Consider the following 17,441-nt stretch of genomic DNA (forward strand, 5'->3'; position numbering starts at 1 on the left):
CTCTGGGAGGAGGACACAATGGAGTTGTCAACCGTGATGGCGAGATCATGGAACGGGCAGTCCTTCCCCGGGAGGAAGAGCAGCTACGTTTTAGAAAAAAATATTAAAGTGTGTGTTTCTGGAAAAAAGGGCCACTATTGTCTCAAAAGTCTGTTATTATTGACATTTTAAAACAATTATTGTTAGTCAATAAAAGGGGCAATCCGCAGTTAATATAACTTGTGCTTAGTTCAACTGTTGTACCCCATCAGAACCCAAAATATAAGCTTGTTTTGCTCCAATGTTGATGTGAACATACACTGTATAGCCCAAAACATGGATGAAGATATGACGTTGGATGGTCAGTCAGTGCATGCATAGCTCTGTCTTAGAGCAGTTACACTTCTCCAGACCCATCCCACAGCTTTTTACAAAAACAGAGGCAGGGTTCAGCTTTTTTATTGTTTCAACTGTGAACTGTCCCTTTAAAAAACCCAACAACCAATCAATGCAAATAGAATCCTACTTTCCGTCTAACATGAAGATTCACAGAATGAAAGAATACATACATTACAATCAGTGTAAAAAGTCTGCTAGAAGTGGCCTTAGCTTGTTACACACTGACACTAGTCAATGTTACGCTGGTCCTCCAGTAGTCATCTCAGCCACAGGCAGACTATTGTTCACAAGCGTGTGTGTTAAGGTTGGAAATATGAGTCACCATTACTCCGGTACTAAAAGCGTTCTTGACCTACTAGTGGTGTAGACTAGTGGTGTAGACTAGTTGTATAGTGGTGTAGAGTTGTAGACTAGTTGTATAGTGGTGTAGACTAGTGGTGTATTGGAATGGATTCATAAAAGTATAGATCGCTTTGTGGCAGCAGTGTCTGTGGGCCAGGGCTAGTTGTGGATCCGTTTGTGGCAGGTTTCTCATCTTGGTCTAGTCACATGTGGATCACTTCGTGGCATGCGTCTCATCTTGGTCTATTCGCGTTTGTGGATGTAGATCACTCTCCTGCAGTTGGGGCAGCGGTGTTCTACGTCCTTACAGGAGTCAACACAGAATGGAATCCAAGAGCATGGCCAGCACCTAGAGAGAGAGAAGGGATTCAGTGTGTGTAAGTCGCTCTGGATAAGAGCGTCTGCTAAATGACTTAAATGTAATGTAAATGTATCCATCTCTGCAGTGTATGTGTGTTTGAGAGAAAAAATAATGTTTGCCACATGTCTGCATATGGTGTGTGCTTCTATAACTCACATGAAGCAGCAGAGGACTCCAAAGACGAGCCAGGCGGCCAGTCCAGGGGTGTGTGTGGCCTCTGTCAGAACCAGGACCTGACAGTAGGGACACGTCATCTGGCCGGGTACGTCTCTTAGCAGCGGCTGCTGTATCACCACCACCTGGGTTACTGTAGGGAGAGGAGAATACTGGTTAGAACCAGATAGAACTGGTCAGAACCACCACCCGGGTTACTGCAGAGGGAGGAGAATACTGGTTAGAACCAGATAGAACAGGACAGAACCACCACCTGGGTTACTGTAGATGAGAATACTGGTTAGAACCAGATAGAACAGGACAGAACCACCACCTGGGTTACTGCAGAGGGAGGAGAATACTGGTTAGAACCAGATAGAACTGGTCAGAACCACCACCTGGGTTACTGTAGAGGGAGGAGAATACTGGTTAGAACCAGATAGAACAGGACAGAACCACCACCTGGGTTACTGTAGATGAGAATACTGGTTAGAACCAGATAGAACAGGACAGAACCACCACCTGGGTTACTGCAGAGGGAGGAGAATACCGGTTAGAACCAGATAGAACTGGTCAGAACAGGATATAACTTCATAGAATTGGACAGGACTAGAAAGAATCCCCACCACCCAGGTTACTGTAGGGAGAAGAAAATACTGGTCAGAACTGGATAGAACTCAATATAATTGGATAGACGGGATAGAACCAATTAGAACCGCCAAAAATTGGGTTCATTGTTCTATATTTCCCACCCCCACAGAGGGTAGAGGATTAGAAGGGTTGCTAAGGATGGGTGTTGCTATGGCCAGGATATCCAGCCAATACCTTGTGTGACCACTATTTGGTTCTCGTTTTCCACGGTGTACTGTGAATGATAAAATAAGGAACCGATTTAGGTAGTTTGGTCAGAGAGTTAGGAGTTTTCTTCAGTGTGCGTGTGTCTGTGACTCACTGCCGGGGGCATTTGTAGGTTGTGCCATGTCCGTGCCGTATTGGAGAGGTGTTGGGTACATGCTGGGTTGGGGAGGTGGTGGGTACATGCTGGGTTGGGGACCTGATAAATAAGGGATAAATAAATACATCAATACACTGTCATTTATCACAAACCCAGGGATACAGAGTGGTTGGCCAGCGTTATGGGAACACAAACCCAGGGATACAGAGTGGTTGGCCAGCGTTATGGGAACACAAACCCAAAGATACAGAGTGGTTGGCCAGCATTATGGGAACACAAACACAGGGATACAGAGTGGTTGGCCAGTGTTATGGGAACACAAACCCAAAGATACAGAGTGGTTGGCTAGCGTTATGGGAACACAAACTCAAAGATACAGAGTGGTTGGCCAGCATTATGGGAACACAAACCCAAGGATACAGAGTGGTTGGCCAGCATTATGGGAACACAAACCCAGGGATACAGAGTGGTTGGCCAGCATTATGGGAACACAAACCCAGGGATACAGAGTGGTTGGCCAGCATTATGGGAACACAAACCCAGGGATACAGAGTGGTTGGCCAGCATTATGGGAACACAAACCCAGGGATACAGAGTGGTTGGCCAGCCCTTAACAATGATGTTCATGACATCTATGGCTATCATAACACACACTTCCAAAATGCTTAATGAAAACACTTTGAAGTGAGTTACTGTCCAGGAAAATGTTTAATATACATAATACATAAAGAATAAGGTCTGGTTTCTTGAACACAGATGATACCTGGTCCTGTTCTGAAAAGCTCTTCAGAGGCTTCTCCTATGGGGATAGCCGTAGAACCCTTTCAAGTTCTCGACATCACGTCATTTTCTATGAGTGTAGGCTTTAACTGTCCCGAAGAGTATCAGTGTAGATCTGATATCTTACCTCCCTGGAAGCCAGGCTGGGGGGGGTAGGCTGTTCCCCCCCCACTTCCCTGGTTGCCCGCTGGGAAGCCGGGATAGGGGGGAGCCAACACGTCCTGCGGTGGTCCATACTGGCTCTTCTCCATACTGTCTGGGGTGGGGTTGAGAGAGAGAGAGAGGAAGACAGTGAGCACAAACACATTGAGCACACCTTATGAAAATAACACATTTAGAAAACACATGTCTCTGCCCCCACCTTCTCTCCCCCCTATCTCTCTCACCTATCTTATTTCACACACAGACACACACACACCTTGTTCAAGCTGTTGCCTATAACATTGACACACTTCCCTGTATTCAACCTGGCAGGTTTGGTGACATTTCTTTAGGACAAATAACTAGATTGGTGACATTTCATTGGACAAAGACATGGCCTGTAGCCTCTGAATAGTACAAGCCTATAACAACACCACAACTAATGAATGCCACACACCCACTAAATCTATCAGAATAACTCTAACCCTGGTCTATGTTACTGGTGAATGATTAACAGTTAGAGTTAGAAAGAAAACTTTTAAGTGTCAATCCACAATGACACATCAGTTGACAATACAATATACAGAGGCAGCCCTTTCCTGCAGTCAATGTCCAGAAGCGCCCTCTGTGACCTCATGGCCCTTTCCTGCAGTCAATGTTCAGAAGTTCCCTCTGTGACCTCATGGCCCTTTCCTGCAGTCAATGTCCAGAAGTGCCCTCTGTGACCTCATGGCCCTTTCCTGCAGTCAATGTCCAGAAGTGCCCTCTGTGACCTCATGGCCCTTTCCTGCAGTTAATGTCCAGAAGTGCCCTCTGTGACCTCATGGCCCATTCCTGCAGTCAATGTCCAGAAGCGCCCTCTGTGACCTCATGGCCCTTTCCTGCAGTCAATGTCCAGAAGCGCCCTCTGTGACCTCATGGGTGGAATGTTTTTCATATTTTACATAATTCTATAATCTGTAACGTTTTTTTCTTCTTTTTTTTGCAACAAAAATCCAGTGTTTCTATGTCAAACAGTTTTGTTATGTTTCAGTCTTCTGCAATGTTTATAAAGTGTAATATTGGGATGCAAACTCAAAACTGAATACATTTCAACTCTATACCTGACATGGTACAGGTGTCTTTTTATAAGCCCATAACCATGTGTGTGAGGTGTATACTTTGGTTTCAAAGTAGATTTGTTAAAGACTACCAAAAATCACACACTGCAGTAAAAGGTTCCAAGCCATATTATGGACCCCTCAGATAGTGTTGAGACACTAGTCAGTCACAGGCAAACACAGTGCAGTATGTCATCTGGAATCAGCTATAATACACAGTGCAGTATGTCATCTGGAATCAGCTATAATACACAGTGCAGTATGTCATCTGGAATCAGCTATAATACACAGTACACTATGTCATCTGGAATCAGCTATAATACACAGTGCAGTATGTCATCTGGAATCAGCTATAATACACAGTACAGTATGTCATCTGGAATCAGATATAATACACAGTGCAGTATGTCATCTGGAATCAGCTATAATACACAGTGCAGTATGTCATCTGGAATCAGCTATAATACACAGTGCAGTATGTCATCTGGAATCAGCTATAATACACAGTGCAGTATGTCATCTGGAATCAGCTATAATACACAGTGCAGTATGTCATCTGGAATCAGCTATAATACACAGTACAGTATGTCATCTGGAATCAGCTATAATACACAGTGCAGTATGTCATCTGGAATCAGCTATAATACACAGTGCAGTATGTCATCTGGAATCAGCTATAATACACAGTGCAGTATGTCACCTGGAATCAGCTATAATACACAGTGCAGTATGCCATCTGGAATCAGCTATAATACACAGTGCAGTATGTCATCTGGAATCAGCTATAATACACAGTGCAGTATGTCATCTGGAATCAGCTATAATACACAGTGCAGTATGTCATCTGGAATCAGCTATAATACACAGTGCAGTATGTCATCTGGAATCAGCTATAATACACAGTGCAGTATGTCATCTGGAATCAGCTATAATACACAGTGCAGTATGTCATCTGGAATCAGCTATAATACACAGTGCAGTATGTCATCTGGGATTACATTTACATTTTTACATTTAAGTCATTTAGCAGACGCTCTTATCCAGAGCGACTTACAAATTGGTGAATTCACCTTCTGACATCCAGTGGAACAGCCACTTTACAATAGTGCATCTAAATCATTTAAGGGGGGGGGTGAGAAGGATTACTTTATCCTATCCTAGGTATTCCTTGAAGAGGTGGGGTTTCAGGTGTCTCCGGAAGGTGGTGATTGACTCCGCTGTCCTGGCGTGGGATCAGCTATATTACATCTCATCATCTATACATCATTGATCATTCCTTTGGGAAACAGGTCTTCTGATCCCAATAGGACTTCCTGGTTCAATAAATAAATACACTTTCTAACCTCCTGATTCATTCTAACCTCAGGCTCATCAATAACCTTTACTTACAGTAACTAGGTCAGTCGTTAAAAACAAACGATTATAAGGAAATTCATAGATTATACTACAGCGCTATACATACAGTGCATTCGGGAAGTATTCAAACCCCTTGACTTTTTCCACATTTATTTAAGTTACAGCCTTATTCTAAAATGGATTAAATAAATAAAAATTCTCTAAAATCTACACACAATACAACATAATGACATCACAATACCCCATAATGACATCACAATACCCCATAATGACAAAGCAAAAACAGGTTCTTAAAAATGTTTACAAAACAGAAATACCTTATTTACATAAGTATTCAGACCCTTTGCTATGAAATTTACTCTAAATTGAGCTCAGGTGCATCCTGTTTCCATTGATCATCTTTGAAATGTTTCTACAACTTGGAGTTCACCTGTGGTAAATTCAATTGATTGGACATGGTTTGGAAAGGCACACACCTGTCTGAATAAGGTTTCACAGTTGACAGTGCATGTCACAGCAGAAACCAAGCCATGAGGACAAAGGAATTGTCCGTAGAGCGCCGAGACAGGATTGTGTCGAGGCACAGATCTGGGGAAGGGTACCAAAAAATATGCAGCATTGAAGGTCCCCAAGAACACAGTGGCCTCCATCTTAAATGAAATAAACTAAATAACAAAAAAATAAACAAATAAACAAAAAACTTAGTAACTCCACCAGAGTCTTTTGGTTCACTTTTGCCGGTCCCAAGCCCGGAAAACGGAGGAGGGTTGGAATTGTGACATTAAAAAAAACAAGAATCGACAGAAGAAAGTTCATTAGTGGTTCTAAACATATTTAGGGTGTTTTTTTAATTTGCTTTTTGTCTCTCTCACGACTTTATTCCTCTCTCCTACAGCGTCCATCACAATTACATGGCCAATTATGCAAAGACGTCATTTAGCGATTTCTAGCGACTTTTAGGACAGCCAATAGTCATTTAGCGATTTCTAGCGACTTTTAGGACAGCCAATAGTCATTTAGCGACTTCTAGCGACTTTTAGGACAGCCAATAGCTACTTTCCTTATTGGGGAGTTGGCAAGACTGTTTGAACGTGCCTGTCTTTACAGAAGCAGCGGTCGTGAGTAGATGAGCTTGTTTTGAGATCAAAGTGAGAGATGCATGTAGCCACCTGTGCACATTTGTTCATATCCTTTGCTCGTTGGTGAGTTATTAGCCCAGTTATAGATATGTTGTAATCCTCAATGAGGGAGTGTTTGCTTCCTACAAGACACAACACGTGTGCATTTCTAGACTTCTTTGAAAAGTGATTCAGGGAAAGAGCTTTTTTGTGTTAAAGGGACAGTGTTGTATTTGTCAGATTTTCTGTAATAATTGCATGGGAATAAAATGGTTTCTTGCATCAAACAACTCAACAACATTTTCAGTCGCTTCCTTGTCTGAAGGACAAGTGGATAAACAGCTTCATGTCAAGCCATGAATGTGTTTTTTCCAAAAGTCTCATGGAATGTAGCCTACATTGAACACCACACATTGGCTGCTACTGTGGGCTGAATGATAGAACAGCTATTTCCATGTTAAAATATTATGGGATGCATTTTCTCCATTGTTTTTGATGGTAGGCCCCTCTGGTAGTCCTACATTATGATCAAATAGTAGTCTACTTGATCACTGTTAAAACCAGGGGCGCAACTTGGGGGGGGGGGGGGGGGCAAAATTTTAAGTGGGGGGGCATAATTGTATTATTTTTATCCACTCGGATAAACACTCCAAACAACCTACCTGACCGCTCGGATGCAGTACACTACCCTATGGGCCCTGGTCGACAGTAGTCCACTACCCTATGGGCCCTGTTCAACAGTAGTCCACTACCCTATGGGCCCTGGTCAACAGTAGTCCACTACCCTATGGGCCCTGGTCGACAGTAGTACACTACCCTAAGGGCCCTGGTCAACAGTAGTACACTACCCTAAGGGCCCTGGTCAACAGTAGTACACTACCCTAAGGGCTCTGGTCAACAGTAGTACACTACCCTAAGGGCCCTGGTCAACAGTAGTACACTACCCTATGGGCCCTGGTCAACAGTAGTACACTACCCTATGGGCCCTGGTCAACAGTAGTACACTACCCTATGGGCCCTGGTCAACAGTAGTACACTACCCTATGGGCCCTGGTCGACAGTAGTCCACTACCCTATGGGCCCTGGTCGACAGTAGTACACTACCGTAAGGTCCCTGGTCAACAGTAGTACACTACCCTAAGGGCCCTGGTCAGCAGTAGTACACTACCCTAAGGGCCCTGGTCAACAGTAGTACACTACCCTAAGGGCCCTGGTCGACAGTAGTACACTACCCTAAGGTCCCTGGTCAACAGTAGTACACTACCCTATGGGCCCTGGTCAACAGTAGTACACTACCCTATGGGCCCTGGTCAACAGTAGTCCACTACCCTATGGGCCCTGGTCAACAGTAGTACACTACCCTAAGGGCCCTGGTCGACAGTAGTACACTACCCTAAGGTCCCTGGTCAACAGTAGTACACTACCCTATGGGCCCTGGTCAACAGTAGTACACTACCCTATGGGCCCTGGTCAACAGTAGTCCACTACCCTATGGGCCCTGGTCAACAGTAGTACACTACCCTATGGGCCCTGGTCAACAGTAGTACACTACCCTGTGGGCCCTGGTCAACAGTAGTACACTACCCTATGGGCCCTGGTCAACAGTAGTACACTACCCTGTGGGCCCTGGTCAACAGTAGTACACTACCCTATGGGCCCTGGTCAACAGTAGGCCACTACCCTATGGGCCCTGGTCAACAGTAGTACACTACCCTATGGGCCCTGGTCAACAGTAGGTTAATTAGAATTAAAGACACCCAATTCAGGAACTTTTTAAATAAGTAGCTTCTCCTCTTCCATTTATTGAGAAGTCATTGAATATAGATTTTTTCAGATTACTTCCTGAACTGAAGGATCTCAATTCGCATTGACCCCAAACCTGACCTTTACTATACCCATTTACCATGGGCAGGAACCATAACTCACACACCCTAGTCAGTTAAACATTTTCACAAGGATTCATTTTCATTTCCTTAATCCAACATCCCACATAACAGCTGGACTTTTCCCTAGAAATTATATCATGATTTCGTTAGCTATCAAATTCACTGATGTGTGAAGTACAGTTTGCCACTGTCTACATCTAACAGCGCTGTCTGTGTGTACACATCTAACAGCGCTGTCTGTGTGTACACATCTAACAGCGCTGTCTGTGTGTACACATCTAACAGCGCTGTCTGTGTGTACACATCTAACAGCGCTGTCTGTGTGTACACATCTAACAGCGCTGTCTGTTTGTACACATCTAACAGCGCTGTCTGTGTGTACACATCTAACAGAGCTGTCTGTGTGTACACATCTAACAGCGCTGTCTGTGTACACATCTAACAGAGCTGTCTGTGTGTACACATCTAACAGAGCTGTCTGTGTGTACACATCTAACAGCGCTGTCTGTGTGTACACATCTAACAACGCTGTCTGTGTGTACACATCTAACAGCGCTGTCTGTGTGTACACATCTAACAGCGCTGTCTGTGTGTACACATCTAACAACACTGTCTGTGTGTACACATCTAACAGAGCTGTCTGTGTGTACACATCTAACAGAGATGTCTGTGTTAGAAGGTAGGGTGACTGGTGCTGTGTTTTCTCTAAACCGATTTAAAAACACCCCTCTTCTAACAAGTCTTTTCATTCTCACGTAGCAACACACACAAAACAAACAGATATTCCTCGTCAGACACACAACTCTTTCATATTTTATTATATCCTCCAAAGAAGCACTCTGAAACCCCCCAACTCAGAGCACCCTTTCCCAGCCACGAGCAGAGCAACAGCCCCTTACCTTTTTGGGGTCCTGGAGGAGACGAGGTCCTGTGGCCTGGAGTCCTGGAGGAGACGAGGTCCTGTGGCCTACTCCAGACAGACAGTGAGAAAGTGAACCAGGTAGGACAGAGAGTGAGAACGACACACACAGAGGGGAGGAGTGAGGCAGATGAGGTAACAACGTATTCCACCAGGGGGCGTTTCACAAATGACAATGAGTGCTGGTCCAAAGTAGTGCACTCCTGTATCTAGGGGACATGGTGTCATTTGGGACACAGGCCTGAAGACACTGATTCCCATCAATAGACCAGAGACCTCTGACTCACTAAAGGGTTTTAAAGTGAAGAGGTGGAGGGGTGTGAATATGCTGTGTGTGTGTGTGAGAGAGAGAGAGAGAGAGAGAGAGAGAGAGAGAGAGAGAGAGAGAGAGAGAGAGAGAGAAGGGAAATAGTGGCTGTGGTAAATCACAGTGTTAAACGTTAATGTGTTATTGTTCTCGATTATCAACATTGCTGTGGTTGTTGGTGAGATGAGTAACCTTCAGTTAGACTATTAGAACGTAATGCAGACCAGACAGTCATTTCTTTACTAACATTGGTCCATTGGTGTTAAAGGTCATTAGAACACCTAACATAGGCCTATTTTCAGGTGAATACATTTTAGAAAAGTGTGTCTGTGTGTGTGTTCACCCATCCACCATTTGTTGTTACCTGAGGATGTATACTGAACAAAAATATAAACGTAACATGCAACCATTTCAACAGTTTTACTGAGTTACAGGAAATCAGTCAATTGAAATAAATGTATTAGGCTCTAATCTATGGACTTCATATGACTGGGCAGGGGCGCAGCCATAGACGGGCCTGGAAGAGCATAGGCCCACCCACTTGGGAGCCAGGCCCAGCCAATCAGAATGGTTTGTTCCCCCACAAAAGGGCTTTACTACAGACAGAAATACTCCTCAGTTTCATCAGCTGTTTGGGTGGCTGGTCTCAGACGATCCTGCAGGTGAAGAAGCCTTATTCTAAAATGGATTAAATAAATAAAAAATCCTCTAAAATCTACACACAGTACAACATAATGACATCACAATACCCCATAATGACATCACAATACCCCATAATGACAAAGCAAAAACAGGTTCTTAAAAATGTTTACAAAACAGAAATACCTTATTTACATAAGTATTCAGACCCTTTGCTATGAAATTTACTCTAAATTGAGCTCAGGTGCATCCTGTTTCCATTGATCATCTTTGAAATGTTTCTACAATTTGGAGTTCACCTGTGGTAAATTCAATTGATTGGACATGGTTTGGAAAGGCACACACCTGTCTGAATAAGGTTTCACAGTTGACAGTGCATGTCACAGCAGAAACCAAGCCATGAGGACGAAGGAATTGTCCGTAGAGCGCCGAGACAGGATTGTGTCGAGGCACAGATCTGGGGAAGGGTACCAAAAAATATGCAGCATTGAAGGTCCCCAAGAACACAGTGGCCTCCATCTTAAATGAAATAAACTAAATAACAAAAAAATAAACAAATAAACAAAAAACTTAGTAACTCCACCAGAGTCTTTTGGTTCACTTTTGCCGGTCCCAAGCCCGGAAAACGGAGGAGGGTTGGAATTGTGACATTAAAAAAAACAAGAATCGACAGAAGAAAGTTCATTAGTGGTTCTAAACATATTTAGGGTGTTTTTTTAACTTGCTTTTTGTCTCTCTCACGACTTTATTCCTCTCTCCTACAGCGTCCATCACAATTACATGGCCAATTATGCAAAGACGTCATTTAGCGATTTCTAGCGACTTTTAGGACAGCCAATAGTCATTTAGCGATTTCTAGCGACTTTTAGGACAGCCAATAGTCATTTAGCGACTTCTAGCGACTTTTAGGACAGCCAATAGCTACTTTCCTTATTGGGGAGTTGGCAAGACTGTTTGAACGTGCCTGTCTTTACAGAATCAGCGGTCGTGAGTAGATGAGCTTGTTTTGAGATCAAAGTGAGAGATGCATGTAGCCACCTGTGCACATTTGTTCATATCCTTTGCTCGTTGGTGAGTTATTAGCCCAGTTATAGATATGTTGTAATCCTCAATGAGGGAGTGTTTGCTTCCTACAAGACACAACACATGTGCATTTCTAGACTTCTTTGAAAAGTGATTCAGGGAAAGAGCTTTTTTGTGTTAAAGGGACAGTGTTGTATTTGTCAGATTTTCTGTAATAATGGCATGGGAATAAAATGGTTTCTTGCATCAAACAACTCAACAACATTTTCAGTCGCTTCCTTGTCTGAAGGACAAGTGGATAAACAGCTTCATGTCAAGCCATGAATGTGTTTTTTCCAAAAGTCTCATGGAATGTAGCCTACAATTTGTAAGTCGCTCTGGATAAGAGCGTCTGCTAAATGACTTAAATGTAAATGTACATTGAACACCACACATTGGCTGCTACTGTAGGCTGAATGATAGAACAGCTATTCCCATGTTAAAATATTATGGGATGCATTTTTTCCATTGTTTTTGATGGTAGGCCCCTCTGGTAGTCCTACATTATGATCAAATAGTAGTCTACTTGATCACTGTTAAAACCAGGGGCGCAACTTGGGGGGGGGGGGGGCAAAATTTGAAGTGGGGGGGCATAATTGTATTATTTTTATCCACTCGGATAAACACTCCAAACAACCTACCTGACCGCTCGGATGCAGTACACTACCCTATGGGCCCTGGTCGACAGTAGTCCACTACCCTATGGGCCCTGTTCAACAGTAGTCCACTACCCTATGGGCCCTGGTCAACAGTAGTACACTACCCTATGGGCCCTGGTCAACAGTAGTCCACTACCCTATGGGCCCTGGTCAACAGTAGTACACTACCCTAAGGGCCCTGGTCAACAGTAGTACACTACCCTATGGGCCCTGGTCAACAGTAGTACACTACCCTATGGGCCCTGGTCGACAGTAGTCCACTACCCTATGGGCCCTGGTCAACAGTAGTCCACTACCCTATGGGCCCTGGTCGACAGTAGTACACTACCCTAAGGGCCCTGGTCAACAGTAGTACACTACCCTAAGGGCCCTGGTCAACAGTAGTACACTACCCTAAGGGCCCTGGTCAACAGTAGTACACTACCCTAAGGGCCCTGGTCAACAGTAGTACACTACCCTATGGGCCCTGGTCAACAGTAGTACACTACCCTATGGGCCCTGGTCAACAGTAGTACACTACCCTATGGGCCCTGGTCAACAGTAGTACACTACCCTATGGGCCCTGGTCGACAGTAGTCCACTACCCTATGGGCCCTGGTCGACAGTAGTACACTACCGTAAGGTCCCTGGTCAACAGTAGTACACTACCCTAAGGGCCCTGGTCAGCAGTAGTACACTACCCTAAGGGCCCTGGTCAACAGTAGTACACTACCCTATGGGCCCTGGTCAACAGTAGTACACTACCCTATGGGCCCTGGTCAACAGTAGTCCACTACCCTATGGGCCCTGGTCAACAGTAGTACACTACCCTATGGGCCCTGGTCAACAGTAGTACACTACCCTGTGGGCCCTGGTCAACAGTAGTACACTACCCTATGGGCCCTGGTCAACAGTAGTACACTACCCTATGGGCCCTGGTCAACAGTAGTACACTACCCTATGGGCCCTGGTCAACAGTAGTCCACTACCCTATGGGCCCTGGTCAACAGTAGTACACTACCCTATGGGCCCTGGTCAACAGTAGGTTAATTAGAATTAAAGACACCCAATTCAGGAACTTTTTAAATAAGTAGCTTCTCCTCTTCCATTTATTGAGAAGTCATTGAATATAGATTTTTTCAGATTACTTCCTGAACTGAAGGATCTCAATTCGCATTGACCCCAAACCTGACCTTTACTATACCCATTTACCATGGGCAGGAACCATAACTCACACACCCTAGTCAGTTAAACATTTTCACAAGGATTCATTTTAATTTCCTTAATCCAACATCCCACATAACAGCTGGACTTTTCCCTAGAAATTATATCATGATTTGGTTAGCTATCAAATTCACTGATGTGTGAAGTACAGTTTGCCACTGTCTACATCTAACAGAGATGTCTGTTTGTACACATCTAACAGCGCTGTCTGTGTGTACACATCTAACAGCGCTGTCTGTGTGTACACATCTAACAACGCTGTCTGTGTCTACACATCTAACAGCGCTGTCTGTTTGTACACATCTAACAGCGCTGTCTGTGTGTACACATCTAACAGCGCTGTCTGTGTGTACACATCTAACAGAGCTGTCTGTGTGTACACATCTAACAGAGATGTCTGTGTTAGAAGGTAGGGTGACTGGTGCTGTGTTTTCTCTAAACCGATTTAAAAACACCCCTCTTCTAACAAGTCTTTTCATTCTCACGTAGCAACACACACAAAACAAACAGATATTCCTCGTCAGACACACAACTCTTTCATATTTTATTATATCCTCCAAAGAAGCACTCTGAAACCCCCCAACTCAGAGCACCCTTTCCCAGCCACGAGCAGAGCAACAGCCCCTTACCTTTTTGGGGTCCTGGAGGAGACGAGGTCCTGTGGCCTGGAGTCCTGGAGGAGACGAGGTCCTGTGGCCTGGAGTCCTGGAGGAGACGAGGTCCTGTGGCCTGGAGTCCTGGAGGAGACGAGGTCCTGTGGCCTGGAGTCCTGGAGGAGACGACTGTGTGGAGCTAAAGATCAGAGCTGCTACTCCAGACAGACAGTGAGAAAGTGAACCAGGTAGGACAGAGAGTGAGAACGACACACACAGAGGGGAGGAGTGACGCAGATGAGGTAACAACGTATTCCACCAGGGGGCGTTTCCCAAATGACAATGAGTGCTGGTCCAAAGTAGTGCACTCCTGTATCTAGGGGACATGGTGTCATTTGGGACACAGGCCTGAAGACACTGATTCCCATCAATAGACCAGAGACCTCTGACTCACTAAAGGGTTTTAAAGTGAAGAGGTGGAGGGGTGTGAATATGCTGTGTGTGTGAGAGAGAGAGAGAGAGAGAGAGAGAGAGAGAGAGAAAGAGAGAGAGAGAGAGAGAGAGAGAGAAGGGAAATAGTGGCTGTGGTAAATCACAGTGTTAAACGTTAATGTGTTATTGTTCTCGGTTATCAACATTGCTGTGGTTGTTGGTGAGATGAGTAACCTTCAGTTAGACTATTAGAACGTAATGCAGACCAGACAGTCATTTCTTTACTAACATTGATCCATTGGTGTTAAAGGTCATTAGAACACCTAACATAGGCCTATTTTCAGGTGAATACATTTTAGAAAAGTGTGTGTGTGTGTGTGTTCACCCATCCACCATTTGTTGTTACCTGAGAATGTATACTGAACAAAAATATAAACGTAACATGCAACCATTTCAACAGTTTTACTGAGTTACAGGAAATCAGTCAATTGAAATAAATGTATTAGGCTCTAATCTATGGACTTCATATGACTGGGCAGGGGCGCAGCCATAGACGGGCCTGGAAGAGCATAGGCCCACCCACTTGGGAGCCAGGCCCAGCCAATCAGAATGATTTGTTCCCCCACAAAAGGGCTTTACTACAGACAGAAATACTCCTCAGTTTCATCAGCTGTCTGGGTGGCTGGTCTCAGACGATCCTGCAGGTGAAGAAGCCTTATTCTAAAATGGATTAAATAAATAAAAAATCCTCTAAAATCTACACACAATACAACATAATGACATCACAATACCCCATAATGACATCACAATACCCCATAATGACATCACAATACCCCATAATGACAAAGCAAAAACAGGTTCTTAAAAATGTTTACAAAACAGAAATACCTTATTTACATAAGTATTCAGACACTTTGCTATGAAATTTACTCTAAATTGAGCTCAGGTGCATCCTGTTTCCATTGATCATCTTTGAAATGTTTCTACAACTTGGAGTTCACCTGTGGTAAATTCAATTGATTGGACATGGTTTGGAAAGGCACACACCTGTCTAAATAAGGTTTCACAGTTGACAGTGCATGTCACAGCAGAAACCAAGCCATGAGGACGAAGGAATTGTCCGTAGAGCTCCGAGACAGGATTGTGTCGAGGCACAGATCTGGGGAAGGGTACCAAAAATTATGCAACATTGAAGGTCCCCAAGAACACAGTGGCCTCCATCTTAAATGAAATAAACTAAATAACAAAAAAATAAACAAATAAACAAAAAACTTAGTAACTCCACCAGAGTCTTTTGGTTCACTTTTGCCGGTCCCAAGCCCGGAAAAGGGAGGAGGGTTGGAATTGTGACATTAAAAAAAACAAGAATCGACAGAAGAAAGTTCATTAGTGGTTCTAAACATATTTAGGGTGTTTTTTTAACTTGCTTTTTGTCTCTCTCACGACTTTATTCCTCTCTCTCCTACAGCGTCCATCACAATTACATGGCCAATTATGCAAAGACGTCATTTAGCGATTTCTAGCGACTTTTAGGACAGCCAATAGTCATTTAGCGATTTCTAGCGACTTTTAGGACAGCCAATAGCTACTTTCCTTATTGGGGAGTTGGCAAGACTGTTTGAACATGCCTGTCTTTACAGAATCAGCGGTCGTGAGTAGATGAGCTTGTTTTGAAATCAAAGTGAGAGATGCATGTAGCCACCTGTGCACATTTGTTCATATCCTTTGCTCGTTGGTGAGTTATTAGCCCAGTTATAGATATGTTGTAATCCTCAATGAGGGAGTGTTTGCTTCCTACAAGACACAACACGTGTGCATTTCTAGACTTCTTTGAAAAGTGATTCAGGGAAAGAGCTTTTTTGTGTTAAAGGGACAGTGTTGTATTTGTCAGATTTTCTGTAATAATGGCATGGGAATAAAATGGTTTCTTGCATCAAACAACTCAACAACATTTTCAGTCGCTTCCTTGTCTGAAGGACAAGTGGATAAACAGCTTCATGTCAAGCCATGAATGTGTTTTTTCCAAAAGTCTCATGGAATGTAGCCTACATTGAACACCACACATTGGCTGCTGCTGTAGGCTGAATGATAGAACAGCTATTCCCATGTTAAAATATTATGGGATGCATTTTCTCCATTGTTTTTGATGGTAGGCCCCTCTGGTAGTCCTACATTATGATCAAATAGTAGTCTACTTGATCACTGTTAAAACCAGGGGCGCAACTTGGGGGGGCGCAACTCGGATAAACACTCCAAACAACCTACCTGACCGCTCGGAGGCAGTACACTACCCTATGGGCCCTGGTCGACAGTAGTCCACTACCCTATGGGCCCTGTTCAACAGTAGTCCACTACCCTATGGGCCCTGGTCGACAGTAGTCCACTACCCTATGGGCCCTGGTCGACAGTAGTACACTACCCTAAGGGCCCTGGTCAACAGTAGTACACTACCCTAAGGGCCCTGGTCAACAGTAGTACACTACCCTAAGGGCCCTGGTCAACAGTAGTCCACTACCCTATGGGCCCTGGTCAACAGTAGTACACTACCCTATGGGCCCTGGTCAACAGTAGTACACTACCCTATGGGCCCTGGTCAACAGTAGTACACTACCCTATGGGCCCTGGTCAACAGTAGTACACTACCCTGTGGAGAAACCATGGAGAATAGTAAGACACTTCATTATTTATATAACTACGCTAAATTGTTTTCTACTCAAGTGTCTGCATAAAGTACTCTGCAGCCACTTAGTGAGGCCACACACACACAGATTCCTGTTGAACACCGTCTCTTTAACTGACTTGTTTTCTCAATAACAGTCTCCTTCACTCCATCCCTCTCTCCCCTTCTCCGTAATCATGTAGGTCAGTGGTTGCCAAACTTTTTATAGTCCCATACCCCTTCAAACATTCAACCTAGCTCCATACCCTCTCTAGCACCAGGGTCAGCGCACTCTCAAATGTTGTTTGCCATCATTGTAAGCCTGCCACTCACACACACTATACATTTATTAAACATAAGAATGCGTGCGAGTTTGTCACAACCCGGCTCGTGGGAAT

The 17,441-nt window shown here is 44.1% G+C and overlaps 1 protein-coding gene across 3 annotated transcripts; it reads right to left on the reverse strand.

The window, feature by feature from the left end:
- Positions 1-422: 422 nt before the first annotated feature.
- Positions 423-14,420, reverse strand: LOC135533711 (cell death-inducing p53-target protein 1 homolog). Of its 3 annotated transcripts, XM_064960983.1 has the most exons (7): positions 14,111-14,420; positions 13,989-14,014; positions 9,470-9,537; positions 3,097-3,221; positions 2,187-2,288; positions 1,238-1,388; positions 423-1,069 (listed from the first exon to the last, which is right to left on the reverse strand). In XM_064960983.1, the coding sequence occupies exons 1-7, from the start codon at positions 14,337-14,339 to the stop codon at positions 964-966; spliced, it is 807 nt and encodes a 268-aa protein (XP_064817055.1). In that variant the 5' UTR covers positions 14,340-14,420; the 3' UTR covers positions 423-963. The 3 variants fall into 3 exon arrangements, with proteins under 3 accessions (XP_064817055.1, XP_064817049.1, XP_064817061.1); XM_064960977.1 differs by having other exon boundaries at positions 13,989-14,417; XM_064960989.1 differs by lacking the exons at positions 13,989-14,014; positions 14,111-14,420 and having other exon boundaries at positions 3,097-3,225; positions 9,470-9,531.
- Positions 14,421-17,441: the final 3,021 nt, after the last annotated feature.

This window comes from Oncorhynchus masou, chromosome 5, assembly GCF_036934945.1.
Source record: "Oncorhynchus masou masou isolate Uvic2021 chromosome 5, UVic_Omas_1.1, whole genome shotgun sequence".
NCBI classification, from domain to species: Eukaryota; Metazoa; Chordata; class Actinopteri; order Salmoniformes; family Salmonidae; genus Oncorhynchus; species Oncorhynchus masou.

What these genes read in the sequence shown, in the direction of transcription:
- LOC135533711 (XM_064960977.1), bottom strand. Translation starts at nt 14,339, where the DNA reads ATGTCCCCTAGATACAGGAGTGCACTACTTTGGACCAGCACTCATTGT. An exon ending in TCCTCCAGGACCCCAAAAAG is followed by an intron (nt 9,538 to 13,988) that starts GTAAGGGGCTGT and finishes TGTCTGGAGTAG; the next exon opens with GCCACAGGACCTCGTCTCCT. An exon ending in ACCTACAAATGCCCCCGGCA is followed by an intron (nt 1,389 to 2,186) that starts GTGAGTCACAGA and finishes CTCTCCCTACAG; the next exon opens with TAACCCAGGTGGTGGTGATA.